At 41.2% G+C, this 24,543-nt stretch overlaps 1 protein-coding gene across 1 annotated transcript; it reads right to left on the bottom strand.

Moving 5' to 3' along the window:
* Positions 1-1,240: 1,240 nt before the first annotated feature.
* On the bottom strand, positions 1,241-21,780 carry DDX47 (DEAD-box helicase 47). The gene is made up of 12 exons (XM_060024322.1): positions 21,688-21,780; positions 20,915-21,008; positions 10,501-10,689; positions 10,183-10,254; positions 9,846-9,964; positions 8,243-8,314; positions 8,001-8,117; positions 7,301-7,447; positions 6,613-6,750; positions 4,871-4,941; positions 4,168-4,297; positions 1,241-2,462 (listed from the first exon to the last, which is right to left on the bottom strand). Exons 1-12 carry the CDS (start codon positions 21,772-21,774, stop codon positions 2,331-2,333), a joined length of 1,368 nt encoding a protein of 455 aa, XP_059880305.1. The 5' UTR covers positions 21,775-21,780; the 3' UTR covers positions 1,241-2,330.
* Positions 21,781-24,543: the final 2,763 nt, after the last annotated feature.

The raw sequence follows: 24,543 nt of genomic DNA, 5'->3' as shown, positions 1-24,543 counted from the left end.
TTTCTGAAGACCTGTCTCCTGTCTTTTCTCCACTTTCTTTGTAATTAACTCTATCTACCACTTGTATTCCACAACACAATCTTAAACCCCCCAAAACACAACAGTCCAGAAAGACGGTTTGTACTGGGCTGAATGGTGTCCCCCCCAAAATTCATGTCCACGTGGAATCCCAGAATGTGACCTTATTTGGAAATAGGGTCTTTGTGGAGATAATGAGTCAAGACGAGGTCATACTGGATTAGGATGTGCCCTAAATCCAATGAAAGCATCCTTATAAGAAGGCCGTGTGAAGGCAGACACACAGGGAAGAAGGTTACGTGAAGACATGGAGGCAGAGACTGGAGCTACGTTGCCACAAGCCAAGGACCCCTGGCCACCACCAGACGCTAGGAGGCAGCAAGGACAGACCCTTCCCGAGACGTTTCAGATGGAACCCTGCTGATAACTTGGTCTTGGACATCTAGACTCCAGAACTGTGATCCAACAAATTGCTGTTTTAAGTCCCCCGGTTTCTGGTACTTTGTTTCAGCAGCCCCAGGAAACTCACAGACACCTCGATTAGGGTTTCAGCCTCAAGACTTCTGCAATCTTGCCTTTGCAGACAGGGAGCATGAGAACAGTTCAGATTAGTGATACAAACCAGCAGCTTTGCCCTCCTTTACTACTAGATCGCATTCGTTTATTTCTGTGCCTCCTGCCCTTCACAATGGCATTTTACCTGTTCTGCTTGGGACTCTAGTTTATGGTCTGGGCCTACTAATATGCCTGAAGACACATCATCCACCTTTCTCCCCTTAGAGTCCTATCTTCCCATCCTAGCAAAGCATAATACGTATATACTTCAGAAACAATAGATAAGCTTTAGAAGAGGTTTTTAACCTTTTTAGTCTCCCCAGAAATATGCATATACCTCAGGGGTCCACAGACCCTAAGTTAGAGATCCTGCCCATTTAGAAGTTCAGACTCCTTCAGGATAATTCCAATCCCTTCTTACCCACCACCCATAACCCGATTCAAATTCAGCTTGCTTCTGAAGTCTTCCACTGAGCTGAAACAGCACCCATCCACTGGCTTTTACCCACCAGCCCAGAGGGAGAGAGAGCTGCTGTTAGCTAACCCACTCTGGAGAGTCCCATCAGGAAACAAATGGAGAATTAGCCCCCCAGAGGTAGGCACCCCACCCCCTATTTTTATAAAGATCTTCCTGCAATCAACATCCACACTTGACTCCCACAGAGAATATATTTTTTTAATTTATTTATTTTTGGCTGTGTTGGGTCTTCGTTGCTGCGCACAGGCTTTCTCTAGTTGCGGCAAGCGGGGGCTACTCTATGTTGCAGTGCGTGGGCTTCTCATTGCAGTGGCTTTTCTTGTTGCAGAGCATGGGCTCTAGGCACGTGGGCTTCAGTGGTTGTGGCACGTGGGCTCAGTAGTTGTGGCTCGCGGGCTCTAGAGCACAGGCTCAGTAGTTGTGGTGCACGGGCTTAGTTGCTCCGCGGCACGTGGGATCTTCCTGGACCAGGGCTCGAACCCATAACCCCTGCATTGGCAGGCGGATTCTTAACCACTGTGCCACCAGGGAAGCCCCCCACAGAGATTTTAATCCAAGGAACCAGGGATGTGAATCTATTCAGGGATCTAAGAGACTCTGCTCCATCCCCAAGAAAAACACAACCTCCTTTCAAGCAGGACTTCCCTTTCAAAGCCATCCATCCTCTTGTTTCTTTGTTGATTTCTTTAAAGTCATAAATAATGTTTACCTCAAATTAAGGACAACCAATGAATCTGCCATGGAATCACCACTGTCAGTTTCTTACCTATTAGGAAGATCTTACTAAATCTATAAAGTCTGTAACCCAAAAAGGTCCTCAAGGAGTTTGAATTTTTTTTTAATAATATTTAAATTTATTATTTCCCATTTGGTCTCACGAAACACAAGCTGAGACTGCGGAAGTATCACTGTTTTTAGATCTAGAAGCTCCTTTCCTTTACAATCACAGGTCAAGGGCTTCATTAGCCCAGTCCTTGACTTGCAGCTGAAAAAAGCACAGGTCTGTGTGAAGGGATAGGAGAACATATCTTACTAGTGTCAGGAGCAAGGAACCAAAGCTGAAGAACAGTCCGAGTCTTGACATCAGCACTTCAAAAATATTCTGCAGGCAACGATGTTCTAACACACGGAAAGGGGGATGAGCACTGAGTGAGCTGGGCAGATTCTGACACAATTCTGATGGATTTCGGCCTGCAGCACTCTGGAGGGAGAGGTCCCATTCTCTCCTTCAATCCTCTTTACAGAACAGAAAGCAGAAGTCAAGTCTTTATAAAAGAGATTAATGGCCTTTCCGTTTCTTCATTTTTCCTCCAGCCACCTTGTTCCTGACACCGATTGCACCCTCCCTATCGTCACCATCCCCAGCAGCCTCCCACGAGCGCTTCTTCTTCTCTCCATGCTCCCTTAACTCCTGCAAGAAACGGAAAGGATGGGATTGAAAATGAATGGCTGTCACTGAGAGTGACACATCCTAGTCTCTGCTCCTTAAAATCAAACACTAAGTAACTCCCTAACACCTCACATTAGCAAAGGAATAAGACCAAAATCCCAAGATACAAAAATGTTAATCTTATTAGTAATCAAAGACAGGAAGATTAAAACAATAAGCTATTATTATTATTCTGGCAAAGATTTAAGAGAATGGTAATACCTAGACCTGGTCAGGTGTGCGGACAGTCACATACACTGTCGCTCATCGTGTAAAAGTGCTTTAGCTTTTCTAGGGGGGCAGTTTGACATTATGTATGAATTCGAATTTTAACTGTGTATTCTCCTCCACCCAACAATTGATTCTACTTCTAGGAATTTATTCTAAGGAAACAAGACAAGTGTGCAAAGCTGTACATATCAGGATGTTCAACAGAGTTCCAGTTAAAATACAAAAAACCGGGAAAAGCATAAACACACATCAGTGTAAATCACGTTATATATTCATGACAGAATTCTCTGTAGCCATTAAGAAATGATCCCATGAGAATTCTAAGATGCTAGCATCTAAGATATCAGTTTCTAAACTTGCAAGCAGTGCTATTTTTAAAAAACTTAATTCTCTCCCCTCAGATTACCAATTTTCAAAACATTGGAAAGTAATAAAATATACCTAATGCAAAGTCTAGAAGACCCAATTTGGTTTCCCTTGACGAGTCAGAAGGCAGTTAAGGACCTTGCAACAACTCCAAGAGATTACTCCTGCCACTGGTGTTTAGGAAAGTTTGGTAACTGAATCGATTCAGGGCTAAGACACAGCCTAGATGACATTTTTTGAATAAAGTTTAAAATGTGAAAAAAAAAAAAAGAAGTGATCGCATGAATCTCTGCTAGTTCAAATAGGAAAATGATATAAATTTAGATAAAGTCATATACAATTAGATAAAGTCTAATTATGGCTAAGGAAAGAAAAATAGCCAACTGTTATCAGGTTTTCTGCAGGGGGTGGCTTACGTGTTTCACTTACTATTTTAATCCTTTGTGTATTTTCTAAAAATGTTTCCCAACGCACATGCAATATTTTTATAAACAAAGATACCAAACAAAGAATTCCATGTGGGGAGAAAAACAAAAACAAGTCCACACCTCAGCTACTCAGAAAGCACCCCACGGGCGAAGTTTCTTCACCCCTCAGACCAGCACCCCAGAGAGCAGACGGCACTTGGAAGGGGCTCCTTTAGAACCTTCTCATCGCCATTCCTACCGCCACCGCTACTATCAGTAACTACGCTGTTTACATCAGCTTGATCAACGCTCATAAATACCCTGTATTCAAGGTAACTATTATTCCCAATCTACAAATGAGGAACTGACTCTGAGAGGTTAGACACCTTGTCCAAGCTCACAGTTCACAGCTGCACCTCCTGATCTGATCTCAAGTCCAAAGGTTTTTTTCTTGCCTCATGTGAAACATGAACAGTGGCTGGGAACGTGGTCACTGTGGTCAGACTGAGTCCAAACCCTGATTCAACCATTTAGTTGTACAGTCGAAAGCAAATTACCTACATCTGCACTTTAGTATGCTCATCTTAAATTTGGAATCAAATATTCCAAGTTGAGGGTTAACACAATAAAGTGTCTTGCATGTAAGTTAATTTCATTTGCTGGTGAGAAAATGCATTGCATACCATTCGGGCAAATCTTTGGGCCTCAGACACACGTTCTGTCAGCATCATAACCTCGTCATCCTGGGTTGGAAAGACAGGCAATTTCTTCCCAATTAAGTGTTCTATGCGCTGGAAGAGTTCCACGTCGTATCTGAAAAAGGAAAATTGACATGGCTCTGGCTGACAATGCACGTGTCTGTCCATTCCAAAACTATGACGCAACAGGGGCCACAGTTTTCAACAATATCGAACCTATTATTCCTTTTCAGAATACTAACTAATTGCAATCTTCTGTGCACAGCCCAGCAGAAAACCACCCAACATACCCCTTACTCCCAGAAAAGCCCTGGGTACATAACAATTTGTTCCCTAGAAAACAAAATCAGAAATAGTTATTGTAATACTGTGAGTTGAGGGAATGGTCACTGTTCTCTGGCTCCAGCATTTAAAAGAAATAACAGGGTTTTTTGTGTGTGCGCTTCTATATGCCAAGTACTATACTACACATATGCAGTATAGTATACGCTCTTTACATATACATCTCCAGTCTTCATTAAAACCCTGCTAGATCGGTATTATTATTTCTATTTTACAAACAGTGAAGGCGGGATGAGGGAGGTTAAGTGACTGTTACAGTAAGTCGTGAAGTCAGGTTGCAAGTCTGTCTGCCCCACAGTTCTGCTCTTTTCTCTACATTGCTCTGCCCCAAAGTCGGGTCACTTACTGTGTGACAAAAGTAATAGACTTTCCAGAGCGCCCTGCTCGAGCTGTTCGACCTACTCGATGGATGTAATCCTGAAACGAAAACGGTAAGTAACTTTGAGTTAGCTGGAAGATAAATTTAAAACTGTATGTAAATTCTTCCTGCAAACCTTTGAAAGAAAACAGATTTGTGTTGGAATGTGGAGAGATGAACTGGCAATCTGTTACAGAGATAAATCTACTTCACTTTTCTTATTCTCCTCACAGCACAAAACTGACCCCCTTTTTCCTTTCTTTTATATAAAGACAAATCTACAAAGCAAATCCCCAGGGACAGAGCACAGGCAGAGGAAAATGGCACTAGATCTAGAGGCAGCCCTGGGCCACAGATCTGCTTTTCCCACCGACAAGCGACACAACTGTCTACAAGTCCAGAACTTCTCTGAATCCTGGTTTGTATCTATAAAACAGGAACACAAATACATGGCCAAACTCACACAGAGTTACTGTGAAAATCGTGAGACAGGACCCTGTCTACAGCAGTTTAATACGAAGTCGAGACACACTAGTTGTTCACAACTGGGGTCAGTTTCATCCTCCCCAGCGGGCATTTGGAAATGTCTGGAAATATATCTGGTTGTCACAATGTCACCTGTGAGTAGAAGCCAGGAATTCTGCTAAGCATCCTACAATACAAAGGACAGCCCCGCAAGGAAGAATTCCCAGACCAAGATGTTAACAGTGCCGAGGCTGAGAAACCCTGGGATACACTGAGGACCACAGGCTGCCATTTCTCATCAGATAGACCAACAGAGGTGAGCACGCGGTGCGTCTGCGCCTCCGACGGTGAGCCTCTAACCCCTCTCCTGGGCTCCTTCATTCACATTCATTAATATCACATCCACAGGCATGTGCAAGATGAGGAGAATGAAAAGATCTAGAGCTTTCCCTATTTTTGACACTTAACTAATCAAGGACACACACACACCAAAAAAACTCCAATACTGTAACTAAGGAAAGACAGAAAACATTCCATTAAGAAATACACTTTGGATACGATGGAATAGTATTCGGCCATAAAAAAAGAATGACATCTTTCTATTTGTGACAACATGGATAGACCTTGAGGGTATTCAGCTAAGTGAAATAAGTTAGACAGAGACAAATACTGAGATCTCACTTATATGTGGAATCTAAAACAAAAACAAAAAAAACTGAGCTCACAGATACAGAGAACAGATTTGGTGGTTGCCAGAGGCAGGGATGGGTGTGTGTGAAATGGGTGAAGGGGGCAAAAGGTACAAATTTCAGTTATAAAATAAATAAGTCATGGGGATGTAATGTACAACATGCTGACTAGAGGTAATAATACTGTACTGCATATTTAAAAGTTGCTAAGGGAAAATGCTAAGGGAAAATGCTCATCATAAGGAAAGACATGCGTAATTATGAATGGTGACAGATGTTAACTAGACTTACTATGACCAATCTGCAATATATACGAATATTAAATCATTATATTTTACACCTGAAACTAATATGTCAATTACATCTCAATTTTAAAAAAAAGAAAAGAAAAGGAGGAAGAAGGAGGTGGGGGAGAGAGAGAGAAAGAGGAAGGGAGGGAGGGAGGGACGGAGGGAGGGAGGAAAGGAGGAAGTGAAAGAAAGGACAGGAAAGGAAAGAAAGGGAAGAGAAGGGGAAAAGAAAAGAGAAAAGAAAAGCACTTTGGGGCTAGAAAGTCAGGTCAGCAACAGGACTCACCTTGGAATGGGTAGGAATGTCAAAGTTAACAACTACATCCACATGAGGTATGTCCAAACCACGGCTTGCAACATCAGTTGCTAAAAGAATGGAACGAGCTTTTGCCTTAAATTTATTAAGGGATCCTAGGCGCTTGCTCTGAGACGATGAAAAGAAGAAATGGAAAGAATTTTAATCTTGAAAAACTTGGAATCCAAGACACACAAACTAGACATACTAAATAAATACAAGAACCAAGAGAGAAATTTTTAAAAGGATGTTTCCCCCTTAGTCTGAACTAGGCTTCACAGGTCAAAAGGAAACATGGAAGCAATAAAAAGATATTTAAGACTAAAGCTAGAAAATACTAACATGAAACAGAGTTTGTTAAACATGACAGAAGGATAACTGAGAAATAATCTACTGAAAGTCTTTAGAGACGAGAGAGTCACTATTACCATGAGGGCTGAATAAATCAACTCAGTAGCTTCCAACCCAGACAACTACCTGTGGAATATTTTAATTTGAGCCTCTTGCTATCCTGAAAGGAGGAAGTAGCATCCAAAGCAACACTTTAATGCCCATAAAATCAGGACAACTATGGGAAGATGCATGAATGTCATGTGTTGCTATTGCAGAAATCTCCTGCTACAAGATTTAGCTTTCTCATGCCCCCAGTTCACCACTAATGATTCCAAAGAATAGTTACCTGACTCATCTGTCCATGGAGGGGAATGGCAGTGAATCCAAGATTTCGGAGTAGCAAAGCTGTCCTCTGAGTATTGTTACAGGTGGTGCAGAATATCATAAAGGAGTTTCCAGCCAATTCATTTAGAATATAAACCAGGTAGGTATCCTAAGTCACAAAGCCAAAATAATATATGTAACTGAACCTGGAAGAAGGTTGGCGTCCTGGGCATACAAATTATGTAAAAGACTAAGCCCATAGCTGCTTCTCAGTTATCCAGACCCCCAGCCGCCAGCTTTGCACTCCTTAACTGGCATTATCATTATCATCTCTGTGAACCATGAGTTTCGCACACAGCCTGAAGCCGAGCACAAGGAGATCTGTACTCAGCAAGCACGCAAAGCCCTGACATCAAAGCACAAAACTAGGTCCTTTGTCCATAAAAAAGCCACATAATAAGCAGGCAAAAGAAAAACTACCTCAAGGATGGGGTTAGGAAGGGATTGTGTCATGACTTCATTACTGTGGTTTAATATGTTGTGAATTCCCGGAATGTTTGACTTTATCAGTGATAAAATAAAGCACGGCATGAGCTCTAAAACAAACAGAAAGGACTCCAATCTGTAGCACAGCTCTTAGCTAATCAAGAGTTGACACATTTTCAGATGTCTTGGTGAAGAAGGAGAGGGAGAGGCAGAAATGATCAAAGCAAACACTTTACCTTGAACTTAGAAGGAATAAAAAGATAATATTGCTGTAACTTTTCAACCGTCTGGTATTTAGAGGAAACGGCACATTTCACAGGATTCTTCAGCGCTGCTCGCTGAAGTTTTTGCACCTGAAGAAAGAAAACCTAGAGTAGTACACTGATTCCTAAATACTCTATTTTTATTATTGTCACTGTGACTGTTTCTACTTATCAATTCTTATAAAGAAGAAAAGAGAAATCCTAGAAAAGTTCACCTTCTTGGTCATCGTAGCAGAGAAGAGAAATGTCTTCCGATCTCGGGGAATCACTTTCAGGATCTTGTCAACCTAAAAGGCAGAAAGAGCAACGGTACCAACATAACATTTAGACTGGCACCTGCAAATGCTGCTTGTGAAGATGAGGGGCAACAGACTAAATACACCACTGTGGGGTCTGCGGACTCAAAACTTTGATTCAGGTCAGCTAAAAGGGACTGGATATTTACTATTTGATACCATACCAGATGCTACCAAAAAATAATGCCAGTCAGAGAAAAGCACAGTTTAAATCAGCAGAGTAGAGCTAATCTAAGAGAAAAGTAAAGAATAAGCATTAATCAACTAAATAAGCTATGATGAATGGGTCATCAAAGAAAAGATGGAAGAGGTGGAAATCAAATGAAATGGAAAAAGAAAATCTGGTTTTGGTATTTCTCATCTCTGAAAACAAAGTCAGTCTGTATGTATGTATGTATGTATAAATATATACATGTTTTTTGCCCAACTGTCTTTTTTAATTGAAGTATAGTTGATTTACAGTGTTCCAGGTGTACAGCAAAGAGATTCAGTTACACATACGTACATATTTACACTTTTTCAGATCCTTTTCCATTATAGGTTATTACAAGATATTGAATATAGCTCCCTGTGCTATACAGTAGGTCCTTGCTGTTTATCTATTTTATATATAGTAGTGTGTGTATGTTAATCCCATATTCCTAATTTATCCCTCACCCCCCAAGTCAGACTATATTTGAAAGAGGATGCTGAGACTATTTACAATACCCAAGAGATGGAAGCAACCTAAATGTCCATCAACAGATGAATGGATAAAGAAGATGTGGTATATATACAGAATGGAATACTACTCAGCCATAGTAAAGAATGAAATGATGCCATTTGCAGCCACATGGATGGACCTAGAGATTATCATACTAAGTGAAGTCAGACAAAGACAAATATCACATAATACCACTTATATGTGGAATCTAAAATACGATACAAATGAACTTATTTACAAAACAGAAACACATTCACAGACATAGAAAACAAACTTATGGTTACCAAAGGGGAAAAGAGGGGAGGAAAATTAGGAGTTTGTGTAGGTATATGTATATACACACATGCACACACATATATATGTGTATATACACACATATTTATATATGTATGTATAACTGAGTCACTTTGCTGTACACCAGAAACACAACATTGTAAATTAACTATACTTCAGTAAAAAATTAATTATATTAAATTTAATTTAAAAGCAACAAGGATGTATTGTACAGCACAGGGAAATATAGCCATCATTTTGTAATAATTTTAAATGGAGTATAATCTACAGAAATACTGAATCACTATGTTGCACCTAAAAATAATATAATAATATAAATCAACTATCCTTCAATAAAAAAGAAAGAAAAAATAAATAAAGAGGATGCTGAGGCAGACAGTGTAAAGAGCATCAAGAATGAAAAAAGCAGCAGAGATGTCAAATTAACCAACAATGGTTAAGTGCTCCACAAAAGCAGGTATGCAATGAACCAGATTTTGAACAGATTTTGAGATGCTCTAGGAAGAGGAAAGATGTTGAGCTCACCTCTGTCTCAAAATCCATATTCAATATTCGGTCTGCTTCATCCATGACCAAGTACTTGAGAGCTCTTAAGTTGAAACCTTTTGTATTTTCCAAGTGGTCAATTAGTCGACCAGGAGTTGCTAACAAGAAAAGTTGAGGAGAGAGGGCAATGTTTAAGAAAAAGGACAGAAAGAAAGTGACCACCCCCTCCCAACCAGAATTTCAGAAATTAAAAAAAATTAAACAAAAAATTAAATCCATTCTTTGAACTCTTTCTGCACAAAGAAGTTGCACCCAATATCAGTAGATTTTCTCCAATTCATCATCACCAGTGTCTTCTACCGTTGTCATTACTCACCTATTACTATATGTGGCTTTTTGGCCAGGGCCAGAGATTGAGACATTGAATCAATTCCACCTACAATCACAGCTACAGAAAGAAAAAGAATATTGAAAAGAGATCCTTAATTTTTTTCCATAGTTCACTGTAAAGCCAATGACACATTTCTACTTTCATTTTTCTTCCCTTACAATTACAACTTTTCCGAAGCTAAAATACCAAATCAGCCCTTTAGGTCAATGAACTTATGTTAACGACACTTCCTTCCATTCTCCTTTCACACTCATTCTCAACCTGTGAAGAAATTCTGAAGATTCCTTTCCTCTGGACACTTACCACATTGCACCCCAATAGAAGACCCCAGGGCTTCAAATTGCTCTGAGATCTGAAAGGCTAGCTCCCGAGTGGGGGTGAGAACTAAGGCAAACAAACGCTGGGGCGTCTCCAGCAGCACATTCAGAATGGGCAGAGCAAAGGCCCCTGTCTTCCCAGAGCCGGTTTCCGCCAGCCCAATAATATCACGACCTAGAAGACAAAGAAAACACCTAATAGCAAAGAAATGATCTCTGCACCATTTCCACATTATTCCACAAGGACCCAATGCTGGCACAAAGTAGACCATGAATAAATATTTGATGAATTTAGGGGAGGGGGAGTTGATGAGACAGAAGACACGGTCTCTGTCTTAAATTAGCTCAAAATCCAGGGGTGAAATACACAAATATGTTCTAATATGATAGGTCCCTACAGGATACAGTGAGAACAAAATGGAATGAGCAACCTACTGCCAGGAAGAGTCAGGAAAGGTTAACAGAGGTGATGAGTAAATTAAATCTGTAAGTAAGCAAAGAAGGAAAGGAAGGGCAGTCCCTTATGAGGAAAGATGCTTTAAAGAACACAGCATGGGACTTCCCTGGTGGCGCAGTGGTTAAGAATCCGCCTGCCAATGCAGGGGACACAGGTTCGAGCCCTGGTCCGGGAAGATCCCAAATGCCATAGAGCAACTAAGCCCGTGCACCACAACTACTGAGCTTGCGCTCTAGAGCCTGTGTGCCACAACTACTGAGCCTGTGCTCTAGAGCCCAAGCTCCGCAACAAGAGAAGAAACTGCAATATGAAGCCTGTGCACTGCAACGAAGAGTAGCCCCCGCTCTCCACAACTAGAGAAAGCCCACGCACAGCAACGAAGACCCAATGCAGCCAAAAATAAATAAATTAAATAAATTAATTTTAAAAAAAGAACACAGCATGAGTTCAGAGAGGGAGAAGTACAACGTGGCCAGAACACAGAAGTCAAGGGGGAAAGGGAGAAGAATAAGGAAACCCACAGCCATACTAAGGAGTTTTGACATCTTCCTATACGAGAGAGGAACTGAAGGATTTTAAGCAGGGAATATCATGACCAATGTTATTCATTAAGAAGATAAACCCCAGGCCTGACGGCATAAGAAGGACCCAAGCAGCTTAACAGTAAAGCCACTTACACTGCTCCTTCTGAGGGAAGAATGCCAGCAGTAATACCTTAAGAATGGATCCCCATGGTTTGTTGTCACCAATCAAGCCATAACTGAGAAGACCTGGCAATCAATTTCGAAGCCAAGACCACCGCCTCTGTGCTGCAGCTCCCAAAGTAGCTGAGCACGAGGACAGCACCCAGTGGGAAGCCTTCCTGTCGAGTAATGACTTCCACAGTTGACTGCTGAGGCTTCCTCACCTAGAGAATAACCCCCTTCCCCTGAGGTAACCTGAATATGACTCTCTTCCCTACAACTTAAAATGAACTAAAGTGCAGAATGGGGAACACACAGGAAAATCAGAGCTCAGTTAGGGTACCAGGGGAGCTATGATGGTGGCCTGAATGGAGGCCAGCTGAAGCGAGAATTACAAAGTACGGAAAGAGGTCTGTGGAACCAGAGAGTTGGCACCGCAGGCAACACCTTTGGTATTTATGCCTTATGTCTTTTTCGCACCTTAATTCACTGGCAAGCATCCCTCGTACCAAGTTGAGCCAAGTGGCTAACAGGGTCTTGGTGCTCTGGCTGGGTGTCAGGCCTGAGCCTCTGAGGTGGGAGAGCCGAGTTCAGGACACTGGAACACCAGAGACCTCCCAGCTCCACGTAATATCAATCGATGAGAGCTCTCCTAGAGATCTCCGTCTCAATGCTAAGACGCAGCTCCACTCAACGACCAGCAAGCTCCAGTGCTGGACACTCTATGCCAAACAACTAGCAAGACAGGAACACAACCCCACCCATTAGCAGAGAGGCTGCCTAAAATCATAAGTTCACAGACACCCCAAAACACACCACCGGATGCGGACCTGCCCACCAGAAAGACAAGATCCACCCTCATCCACCAGAACACAGGCACCAGTCCCCTCCACCAGGAAGCCTACACAACGCAGTGAACCAACCTCACCCACTGGGGTTAGACACCAAAAACAACAGGAACTACGAACCTACAGCCTGCGAAAAGGAGACCCCAAACACAGTAAGCTAAGCAAAATGAGAAGACAGAGAAACACATAGCAGATGAAGGAGCAAGAAAAAAACCCACCAGACCAAACACATGAAGAGGAAACAGGCAGTCTACCTGAAAAAGAATTCAGAGTAATGACAGTAAAAATGATCCCAAATCTTGGAAATACAATGGAGAAAATAAAAGAAACATTTAACAAAGATGTAGAAGAACTAAAGAGAAAACAAACAATGATGAACACAATAAATGAAATTAAAAATTCTCTAGAAGGAATCAGCAGAATAACTGAGGCAGAAGAACCGATAAGTGACCTGGAAGATAAAATAGTGGATATAACTACCGCAGAGCAGAATAAAGAATGAAAAGAATTGAGGACAGACTCAGAGACCTCTGGAACAATATTAAACGCACCAACATTCAAATAATAGGGTTCCCAGTAGAAGAACAGAAAAAGGAAGGGACTGAGAAAATATCTGAAGAGATTATAGTTGAAAACTTCCTGAACATAGGAAAGGAAATAGTCAATCAAGTCCAGGAAGCAGAGAGAGTCCCATACAGGATAAATCCAAGGAGAAACATGCCAAGACACATATTAATCAAACTATCAAAAATTAAATACAAAGAAAAAATATTAAAAGCAGCAAGGGAAAAGCAACAAATAACATACAAGGGAATCCCCATAAGGTTAACAGCTGATCTTTCAGCAGAAACTCTGCAAGCCAGAAGGGAGTGGCAGGACATATTTAAAGTAATGAAAGGGAAAAACCTACAACCAACGTTACTCTACCCAGCAAGGATCTCATTCAGATTCGATGGAGAAATCAAAAGCTTTATAGTCAAGCAAAAGTTAAGAGAACTGAGCACCAAGAAACCAGCTTTACAGCAAACGCTAAAGGAACTTCTCTAGGCAGGAAACACAAGAGAAGGAAAAGAACTACAATAACAAACCCAAAACAATTAAGAAAATGGTAATAGGAACATACATACTGATAATTACCTTAAATGTAAATGGATTAAATGCTCCAAACAAAAGACACAGACTGGCTGAATGGATACAAAACAAGACCCGTATATATGCTGTCTACAAGAGACCCACTTCAGACTTAGGGACACATACAGACTGAAAATGAGGGGATGGAAAAACATATTCCATGCAAATGGAAATCAAAAGAAAGCTGGAGTAGCAATTCTCATATCAGACAAAATAGTCTAAAATAAAGACTATTACAAGAAACAAACAAGGACACTACATAATGATCAAGAGATCAATCCAAGAAGATATAACAATTATAAATATTTATGCACCCAACATAGGAGCACCTCAATACATAAGGCTAATGCTAACAGCCATAAAAGGGGAAATCAACAATAACACAATAATAGTAGGGGACTTTAACACCCCACTTTCACCAATGGACAGATCAACCAAAATGAAAATAAATAAGGAAACACAAGCTTTCAATGATACACTAAACAAGAGGGACTTAATTGATACTTATATGACATTCCACCCAAAATCAACAGAATACACTTTCTTCTCAAGTGCTCATGGAACATCCTCCAGGAGAGATCATATCTTGAGTCACAAATGAAGCCTTCGTAAATTTAAGAAAATTGAAATCGTATCAAGTATCTTTTCTGACCACAATGCTATGAGACTAGGTATCAATTACAGGAAAAAAACTGTAAAAAATATAAACACATAGAGGCTAAAGAATATGCTACTAAATAACCAAGAGATCACTGAAGAAATGCAAGAGGAAATAAAAAAATACCTAGAAACAAATGACAATGAAAATATGACGGACCAAAACCTATGGGATGCAGCAAAAGCAGTTCTAAGAGGGAAGTTTATAGCAATACAATCCTACCTCAAGAAACAAGAAAAATCTCAAATAAACAACCTAACCTTACACCTAGAGCAATTAGAGAGAGAAGAACAAAAAAAAAAAAACACCCTAAGTTAGCAGAAGGAAAGAAATCATAAAGATCAGATCAGAAATAAATGAAAAAGAAATGAAGGAAATGATAGTAAATATCAATAAAACTAAAAGCTGGTTTTTTGAGAAGATAAACAAAATTGATAAACCATTAGCCAGACTCATCAAGAAAAAAAGGAAGAAGACTCAAATCCACAGAATTAGAAATGAAAAAGGAGGACTAACAACTGACACTGCAGAAATGCAAAGGATCATGACAGATTACTACAAGCAACTATATGCCAATAAAATGGAAAACCTGGAAGAAATGGACAAATTCTTAGAAAAGCACAACTCTGAGACTGAGCCAGGAAGAAAGAGAAAATATAAACAGGCCAATCATAACCACTGAAATTGAAACTGTGATTAAAAATCTTCCAACAAACAAAAGTCCAGGACCAGATGGATTCACAGGTGAATTCTATCAAACATTTAGAGAAGAGCTAACACCTATCCTTCTCAAACTCTTCCAAAATATAGCAGAGGGAGGGACACTCCCAAACTCATTCTATGAGGCCACCATCACCCTGATACCACAACCAGACAAAGATGTTACAAAAAAAGAAAACTACAGGTCAATGTCACTGATAAACATAGATGCAAAAATCGTCAACAAAATACTAGCAAACAGAATCCAGCCAACACATTAAAAGGATCATACACCATGATGAAGTGGGGTTTATCCCAGGAATGCAAGGATACTTCAATATATGCAAATCAATCAATGTGATACACCATATTAACAAAATGAAGGATAAAAACCATATGATAATCGCAATAGATGCAGAAAAAGCTTTTGACAAAATTCAACACCCATTTATGATAAAAACTCTCCAGAAAGTAGGCATAGAGGGACCTAACCCTTTAATAAAGGCCATATATGACAAACCCACAGCAAAAATCATTCTCAATGGTGAAAAACTGAAACCATTTCCACTAAGATCAGGAACAAGACAAGGTTGCCCACTCTCACCACTCTTATTCAACATAGTTTTGGGAGTTTTAGCCACAGCAATCAGAGAAGAAAAAGAAATAAAAGGAATCCAAATCAGAAAAGAAGAAGTAAAACTGTCACTGTTTGCAGATGACACGATACTATACATAGAGAGTCCTAAAGATGCTAACAGAAAACTACTAGAGATAATCAATGAATTTGGTAAAGTAGCAGGATACAAAATTAATGCATAGAAATCTCTTGCATTCCTACAGACTAATGATGAAAAATGTGAAAGAGAAATTAAGGAAACACTCCCATTCACTACTGCAACAAAAAGAATAAAATACCTAGGAATAAACCTACCTAAGGAGACAAAAGACCTGTATGCAGAAAACTATAAGACACTGATGAAAGAAATTAAAGGTGATACAAACAGATGGAGAGATATACCATGTTCTTGGATTGGAAGAATCAACATTGTGAAAATGACTATATTACCCAAAGCAATCTACAGATTCAGTGCAATCCCTATCAAACTACCAATGGCACCTTTCACAGAACTAGGACAAAAAATTCACAATTTGTATGGAAACACAGAAGACCCCAAATAGCCAAAGCAATCTTGAGAAAGAAAAACGGACCTAGAGGAATCAGGCTCCCGGACTTTAGACTATACCACAAAGCTACAGTAATCAAGACAGTATGGTACTGGCACAAAAACAAGTATAGATCAATGGAAAAGGGTAGAAAGCCCAGAGATAAACCCATGTACATGTGGTTACCTTATCTTTGATAACAGAGGCAAGAATGTACAATGGAGAAAAGACAGCCTCTTTAATAAGTGGTGCTGGGCAAACTGGACAGCTACATGTAAAAGAATGAAATTAGAACACTCCCTAACACCATATACAAAAATAAACTCAAAATGGATTAAACACCTAAATGTAAGCCCAGACATTATAAAACTCCTACAGGAAAACATAGGCAGAACACTCTATGACAGCAAGATCCTTTTTGACCCACCTCCTAGAGAAATGGAAATAAAAACAAAAATAAACAAATGGGACCTAATGAAACTTCAAAGCTTTTGCACAGCAAAGGAAACCATAAACAAGACGAAAAGACACCCCTCAGAATGGGAGAAAATATTTGCAAATGAAGCAATTGACAAAGGATTAATCTCCAAAATATACAAGCAGCTCATGCAGCTCAATATCAAAAGAACAAACAACCCAATCCAAAAATGGGCAGAAGACCTAAACAGACATTTCTCCAAAGAAGATATACAGATTGCCAACAAAACACATGAAAAGATGCTCAACATCACTAATCATTAGAGAAATGCAAATCAAAACTACAATGAGGTATCACCTCACACCAGTCAGAATGGCCATCATCAAAACATCTACAAAAAATAACTGCTGGAGAGGCTGTGGAGAAAAGGGAACCCTCTTGCACTGTTGGTGGGAATGTAAATTGATACAGCCACTATGGAGAACAGTACGGAGGTTTCTTAAAAAACTAAAATTAGAACTACCATATGACCCAGCAATCCCACTACTGGGCATATACCCCGAGAAAACCATAATTCAAAAAGAGTCATGTACCACAATGTTCACTGAAGCACTATTTACAATAGCCAGGACATGGAAGTAACCTAAGTGTCCACTGACAGATGAATGGCTAAAGAAGATGTGGCACATATATACAATGGAATATTACTCAGCCATAAAAAGAAACAAAATTGAGTTATTTGTGGTGAGGTGGATGGACCCAGAATCTGTCCTACAGAGTGAAGTCAGAAAGAGAAAAGCAAATACCATATACTAACACATATATATTTAATCTAAAAAAAAATACAAAACGGTTCTGAAGAATCTAGGGACAGGACAGGAATAAAGACGCAGACGTACAGAATGGACTTGAGGACACGGGGAGGGGGAAGGGTAAGCTGAGATGAAGTGAGAGAGTGGCACTGACATATATACACTACCAAATGTAAAACAGACAGCAAGGGGGAAGCAGCTGCATAGCACAGGGAGATCAGGCCATGCTTGCTTTGTTACCACCTAGAGGGGTGGGATAGGGAGGTTGGGAGGGAGACGCAAGAGGCAGGGGATATGGGGATATATGTATACGTATAGTTGATTCACTTTGTTATACAGCAGCAACTAACACAACAATGTAAAGCAATTATACTCCAATAAAGATGTTAAAAAAAAAGTCATAGATAAAACTTACTGAAATTATTTCTTACAATTCTTTAAACAGGCATTTAAAATTGTTACTGTTGATTATATTCAGAGAAATAGAACAGATACTCTATTTGCATAACTTTTGCTCTCAGTTTGGAACATGAACAACAAAATGCCGTGATTAATGATTTTTACTAATCTTTTTGTTTTCCTGCAGATAGTTGGCATAAAAATGGGCTATCAAGCACATCAAGTTGAAGTAAGTAGGAATAAAATACATCAAAATCCTTAAGTTGAGTCAACTACAGAGTCAGAATATGATACTCCACTGGACAAATTTGCATCCAATTTTGGGGGGCAATTTTTGGTCATCAAAATAAGTGCATTTCCCATTAAGTTGGCAATAAAGCTTGAGGGAGAAAGATCATATTGTTTACTGTAAAACTGATACGATAAAGATTATATGAGATCACATGTATAGATACAGATATGTAAACTGTGATTGGATTTCAAATAACAGAATTATGAATTTCAAATTTTCGTTTATATGCAATAAAAGTTGATAGTACAGTATAGATCCAAATCTCTAGGCCATAGGCAGATAACCTGCTGTTAACATCAGTGATTGGAATTTTGTTTAAATAACAGCTATATAATTAGGACCACATTGCCTGACAAATGTCTGGCACATACAGCTTCCTAGGTTTCACACACCTTGGAGAGAAAGAAGGAAACATCTAACAAAAGCTGATAATAGCCAAAACAATGTGGAACAATAAGACCTTCCTTCCTCCCTCCCTCCCTTCCTTCCTTCCATTCTTCCATTTATTTTTTTGTCTTTACGTTGGAGAATATGTGTTAAGTGAGCTCTCTGATGTCTTGCCTTGAGGCTCATTTTATGCTTCTAAAACTGAATAATGGGATGGCACACCAGACTGCAGTGGGGAATTTTCCTTTGTAATCAGAGCTCTGAGGAGATATGTTATACTGTATCATATTAGAAAAATTAAAAAGGTCATCCATGCCTTTCCCGACTATTCTGTTCTCCCTTAGTGGGCAAGAGTCGAATTTCCTGAGGAAGGATGCTGTCTGTCAGGCAGACAACCCAATGCCCAACCAAAATAAATGAATAAACAGATTAGCTAATTAATTAATTTAAAATAAAGAAATAAATCAAAGGCTCCACTTTGCTACTTTATCACAGACTGCCTTTCAACCTTAAACACCAGGCTCTGCCTGGGGATCTCAAGCCCTCTTTAGGTGGTTTTTCAAGAGCTGCTTCCGTAACACTAGGCCTGACGTTAAATGTTACGTGGCCGGTTAGAGACTGAAAAATCATCAAGCTGTAAAAGTCTATGTTGTTGCTGAGACTCCAGAGGACTAAGCAGTATTGGATAATAAACTCAAGTTGTATGAGAACTGGAACATTACAAAGCATTACAACATGAAATTCTAATTTATTTGAATCAACACATATATGATTATTCACAAAATAACCTCTCTCGTGAGTGTTATTTTGTTTCTATAGACCTTTGGAATCATTCTTATGTAGAAAGTTCATAGGTGTGATGTACACAATTTATTGTTTCTGCTGGTGTTAGTACTGTTGACCTGTTACTTATTCTCATCATATTTTCCATGTACATTTTTGCAAATATAAATGTAAAGTTCACGTATTCTCAAAATTGTTAAAAATATACTGAATACATTTTCTTTCTTCACGCGACTTCCAAAAAAAAAGGAAAGAGAAATTAACACAACATTGTAAATCAACTATACTTCAAGAAAATAAAAAAATAAAAGAAAGTAACAAAAGAAAATGTGATTGACACAGAGGTTTCTAGCTTGGGAAACTCAAAAGCCATATACTGAGATAAGGGCTACAGGGAAATTAGTTCTGGTGAGAAAAATAAGGACTCTGTTTTGGACATAGGGAACTTGAGATTCCTGCAGTAAGCTTAGAGAAAAGTATCTAAAAACCAGTTGGACATACTTGTTTGGAGCTCAGCAAAGAAGTGTGGGCTAGAAATATAGATATGGGAGCCATGAGCATCTGACCAGTGCTCATGTGTGCTCCCCCAAGAGAAGACACATTAGAATAAACTATTAAGTTTTTTTAAAATTAATTATTATTATTATTTTTTTTTACGTTTGGCTGCACTGGGCCTTCATTGCTGTGTACGTGCTTTCTCTAGTTGCGGCAAGCAGGGGCTACTCTTTGTTGCGGTGCACAGGCTTCTCATTGTGGTGGCTTCTCTTGCTGCGGAGCACGGGCTCTAGGCACGCAGGCTTCAGTAGTTGTGGCTCACGGGCTCTACAGTGCAGGCTAAGTAGTTGTGGTGCATGGGCTTAGTTGCTCCCCGGCATGTGGGATCTTCCCGGACCAGGGCTCAAACCCGTGTCCCCTGCATTGGCAGGCGGATTCTTAACCACTGGACCACCAGGGAAGTCCCAGAACTATCTATATATGCCTAGGTCCCATGCCTGGAAATTCTAATTCAGAAGGTCTAGGTTGGAGCCCAGAAATCGCTAGTGTTTTAAAAGTTCCACAGGTGATTCTAATGAGCACTGGCTGAAACTCACTGATGCAGACAATATTAAAGCTTCAGGACTGGATGAGAAATCTTAGTAACATTTTAGAGTGAGAAAAAAGGATAAAGACAGAATTAACACCGCAAGGCAAAGGGAAAAGAGCCAAAGGAAACTGAGAAAGAAAAGGCTAGAAAAACAGAAGACAACAAACCCCCTCGTAGAAAGTAAGCTCCGTAAAACTGGAGAATTACTGTTTCAAAAACCAATAAGCCGTGCTTCCCTGGTGGCGCAGTGGTTGACAGTCCACCTGCCGATGCGGGAGACGCGGGTTCGTGCCCGGTCCGGGAGGATCCCACATGCCGCGGAGCGGCTGGGCCCGTGAGCCATGGCCGCTGAGCCTGCGCGTCCGGAGCCTGTGCTCCGCAACGGGAGAGGCCACAGCGGTGAGAGGCCCGTGTACCGCAAAAAAAAAAAAAAAAAGCAATAAGCCACAAACTTTTTATCTTTAGGGACCATATTTTATTTCACTTGACGTATGCAAAGCAATAGCTCTCAAAAGTGGTATTTAATTGAATATGTGTAACTTCATACTGAATCTGAAACAGGCCACACACTTAATTTCAACCTACCCTGTAAGGCCAAAGGAATAGCTTCAATCTGGATCTTTGTTGGCTTTGTCCATCCCAACTGGTCACAAGCTTCACACAACACATCTGTCACACCCTTAGAATTCGGAAAAACACAGTTTAGCAAAGGAAAACACACACTCACCTCCCACATAATTAAATGACTGTTAGGGCCGCCTTGCTGGCGACATGTGCGTCCCCTACGCTTTGATTCAAAAGGTTTTTGTTGTGAGTCTACCCAGTCTTCTCCTTAACTCTGAGAACTGGGACAGGAACTTAAGACTTACCAATCACTCTCCACTCGCCGGGGCCAAAGCCAAGTTCTTTGCCTGTGTTACTACATTTAATCTAAACAGCTCTATGCGGTACTTATCATAATCCCCAAGTTACAGATGTGGAAAGTGAGGCACCGAGATAACTTGCCTCTAGTCAGTGACTGGGTCAGAATTCAATACCGGTTCATCTGAATCCAAAGCCCAAGATACACAAAATTCGGATTCGCCGCATGGACAACACCCTGCACAGACACAACGCTGCCACACCGAGGTGGAATTCAAAAGGGCAAATGGGGGCTCCCGGGCACCGGCCGCCCTCCCACTACCCAAACTCAAAGCCGAGGGAGCTCGTCCGGAACCCGAGCTTCGGACACCCTGGGGGAAACCTGAGCTAGGCCCCGGCTGTTTTTTGCACACCAGCCGCCTGTATCGAAGGCAACCGGACTCTGCCCGCGCCTGGCGCCAGTAGGAAAAAGGGAAACCGGCGTCATCTACACTTACCAGGTCTTTAAATGTTTTCGTTTCCGCCTCCTCCACCGCCATCTGGGGCACCTCAGCCGGTGAATCGCGCTCCTCGGACGCCGCCATGCTGTCCGCGGGCTCCGGAAGTGGGTCGGCGGCGCGCGGGATGCTGGGAAATGTAGTTCTCGTTCTCCCGGGTGGCGTGTTGTGGGCGCCCCCTGCGGGCTTGGAGGGGTTTCGCGGAAAAGCAGTTAAAAAAAAAAATAGGTATGGGTATAAGCGTTTGGAGTTGCGGAGCTGAGCCAAGTGCAGAAGGGCCTGATGACCAGGACCTCTAATCTGCCCTTTAGGTCCCTTTAGAAAGTTTTCCCCACCTTTCACAACCGCTGTGTTCCTCCCTCTTCTAACCATAGAGTTTTGAACATGTTCATATTACAGTACTATTTATTTATTATAAATATTATTTCATTCATTTATTCAATAATATCTTGAGAGGGCTTCCCTGGTGGTGCAGTGGTTGAGAGTCCGCCTGCCGATGCAGGGGACACGGGTTCGTGCCCCAGTCCGGGAAGATCCCACATGCCGTGGAGCGGCTGGGCCCGCGAGCCATGGCCGCTGAGCCTGCGCGTCCGGAGCCTGTGCGCCGCAACGCGAGAAGCCACAACAGTGAGAGCCCCGCGTACCGCAAAAAAAAAGTAATAATAATAAATAAGTAAATAATAATAATAATATCTTGAGAGCCTACCATATGCTAGGGCTATGCTAAATGCCTACTGAACAGGACAGCGACCTCTACCGTCATGGAGAAGACATGATAAATAAGTGATCACAGATCATTTCAATTTGTGGAAAGTGTGATGATACAACAGATATAAAAATGATAGAGATTTGATTTGCATTTCTCTAATAATTAGCGATGTTGAGCGTTTTACATGTGCCTGTTGGCCATCTGTATATCTTCTTTGGGGAAATGTCTATTTAGGTCTTTTGCCCGTTTCTCGATTGGGTTTTTTGGGTTTTTTGTTGTTGAGTTGTATGAGCTGTTTGTAAATTTTGGATCATTTATATGTGGATCTAAAATATGACACAAATGGGGACTTCCCTGATGGCCCAGTCGTAAAGAATCCGCCTTCCAACACAGGGGACGTGGGTTCCATCCCTGGTCGGGAAACTAAGATCCCACGTGCCGCGGAGCAACTAAGCCCTCACGCCACAACTACTGAGCCCGAGCACCTCAACTAGAGAGCCCACGTGCCGCAGACTACAGAGCCCACGCGTTCTGGAGCCCATAACCAGAGAAAGAAAACCCGCACGCCACAACTAGAGAGAAGCCTGTGGTGCCGCAACGAAGATCCCGTGTGCCACAACTAAGACTGATGCAGCCAAAAATAATAAATAAATAAAATTTAAAAATATTAAAAAAATATGACACAAACGAACTGAGCTACAAAACAGAAACAGGCTCACAGACATAGAGAACAGACTTATGGTTGCCAAAGGGGAGGGGGTTGGGGCAGGGATGGATTGGGAGTTTGGGGTTAGCAGATGCAAACTACTCTATATAGAATGGATAAACAACAAGGTTCTACTGTATAGCACAGGGAACTGTATTCAATATCCTGTGATAAACAATAATGGAAAATAATATGAAAAAGAATGTATATATGTGTATAACTGAATCACTTTGCTGTACAGCAGAAATTAACAGAACCTCGTAAAACAGCTATACTTCAATAAAATAAAATTCTTTCAAATGATGGAGAGCAACTTGAGGGGGTGGATTATGGGGATAACAGCAAGATTGGGGAAGCCCTCTCTGAAGTAGTGATGTTTGAGCTGAGACGTCACTGGGAAGCAGAAGAAAGTTCCTTCAAGAACCCAGGGGACGATGATTTCAGGCTGAGGGAACAGCAAGTACAAAGGCCCTGAGGCTCGGGTCAGACCCTGCAGGGCCCTAGAGTCGAAGGTATGGGGATTGGATGTTATCCTAAATATGAAAGAGGCCACTGGAAGGTTTTGAGCAGGTGAGTGACATGATGTACATATTTAAAATATCACTCTAACTTTATATGCAGAGAGGAAATAATGAAAAAGAGAGGCCATCTGAGAGGCAAGAGATGATCTGCATACCCCCAGCCTGACACGAACTAGACACCCAGGAACCCCACCTGGATGAATTGCAGCTCAGCGGAGCGTTGGGATCAGGCAGGGTGGCAGATCAGGAAGGACATCGCTGGTTGTTTCTTTAGGGAATGAAGTTGTTTCCATCTTTGAGATTACACCACTGCAGAATAGGCCTTTTGTCTTTTTATGTTGATTTACTCCAAGTTAAAGGTAAGGAGAGAAGACACACATTGTATGAAACGAGAGGTCACCTTGAAATCGGCTCCATCAGGCAGTCGGAAACAGGTGCTTACGCCGTGGCAGCCTAAGGTGCTCAGGCCCGCTGTTCAGCTCTCCCTCACGGCCACCTCTCCATTTTCCTAGGACCGGGATTAGGCCACTTTAGATGATGTCCAAAGCAGATAACATGCTTTGAGATAAGAGGGAGTTGATTTATCCTAAAGAAAACCCACCCAAAAAGCTCTGTCTCTTCCTCTTCCTGTTGTGATAAGAACAAAATTCAACTGAGTATGAGACAGGCTGGGACCTGGGTGTCAGGAGCAAAAGCAGGGTACTACCCATGGTCCCTGCACACAGCACCACCAAGGGGGTCCACCTAGGCCGCGCCTCTGACCCCACCCATGTATCCACCTCTACGCTCACCCCATTTAAGGGACCAGCTCCACCGCTCCGGGGAGTGAGCAAGGGAACCTGTTACTTATTTTCACTCCCTTGTTCCCTCGTGCTGCAGCACGAGTCCCAATAAAGCCTTCCCTGAATTTCGCATCTAGC

Source organism: Delphinus delphis, chromosome 11, assembly GCF_949987515.2.
Source record: "Delphinus delphis chromosome 11, mDelDel1.2, whole genome shotgun sequence".
Taxonomy (NCBI): Eukaryota; Metazoa; Chordata; class Mammalia; order Artiodactyla; family Delphinidae; genus Delphinus; species Delphinus delphis.
This window is presented reverse-complemented; position numbering and strand designations above follow the sequence as displayed.

Coding starts and splice junctions, on each gene's coding strand:
- DDX47 (XM_060024322.1), bottom strand. CDS start 21,774: ATGGCGGCGTCCGAGGAGCGCGATTCACCGGCTGAGGTGCCCCAGATG. Junction 8,315..9,845: donor ATATGGATTTTGAGACAGAG/GTGAGCTCAACA, acceptor TCTGCCTTTTAG/GTTGACAAGATCCTGAAAGT. Junction 6,751..7,300: donor TCCATGGACAGATGAGTCAG/GTAACTATTCTT, acceptor TCATCGTCTCAG/AGCAAGCGCCTAGGATCCCT.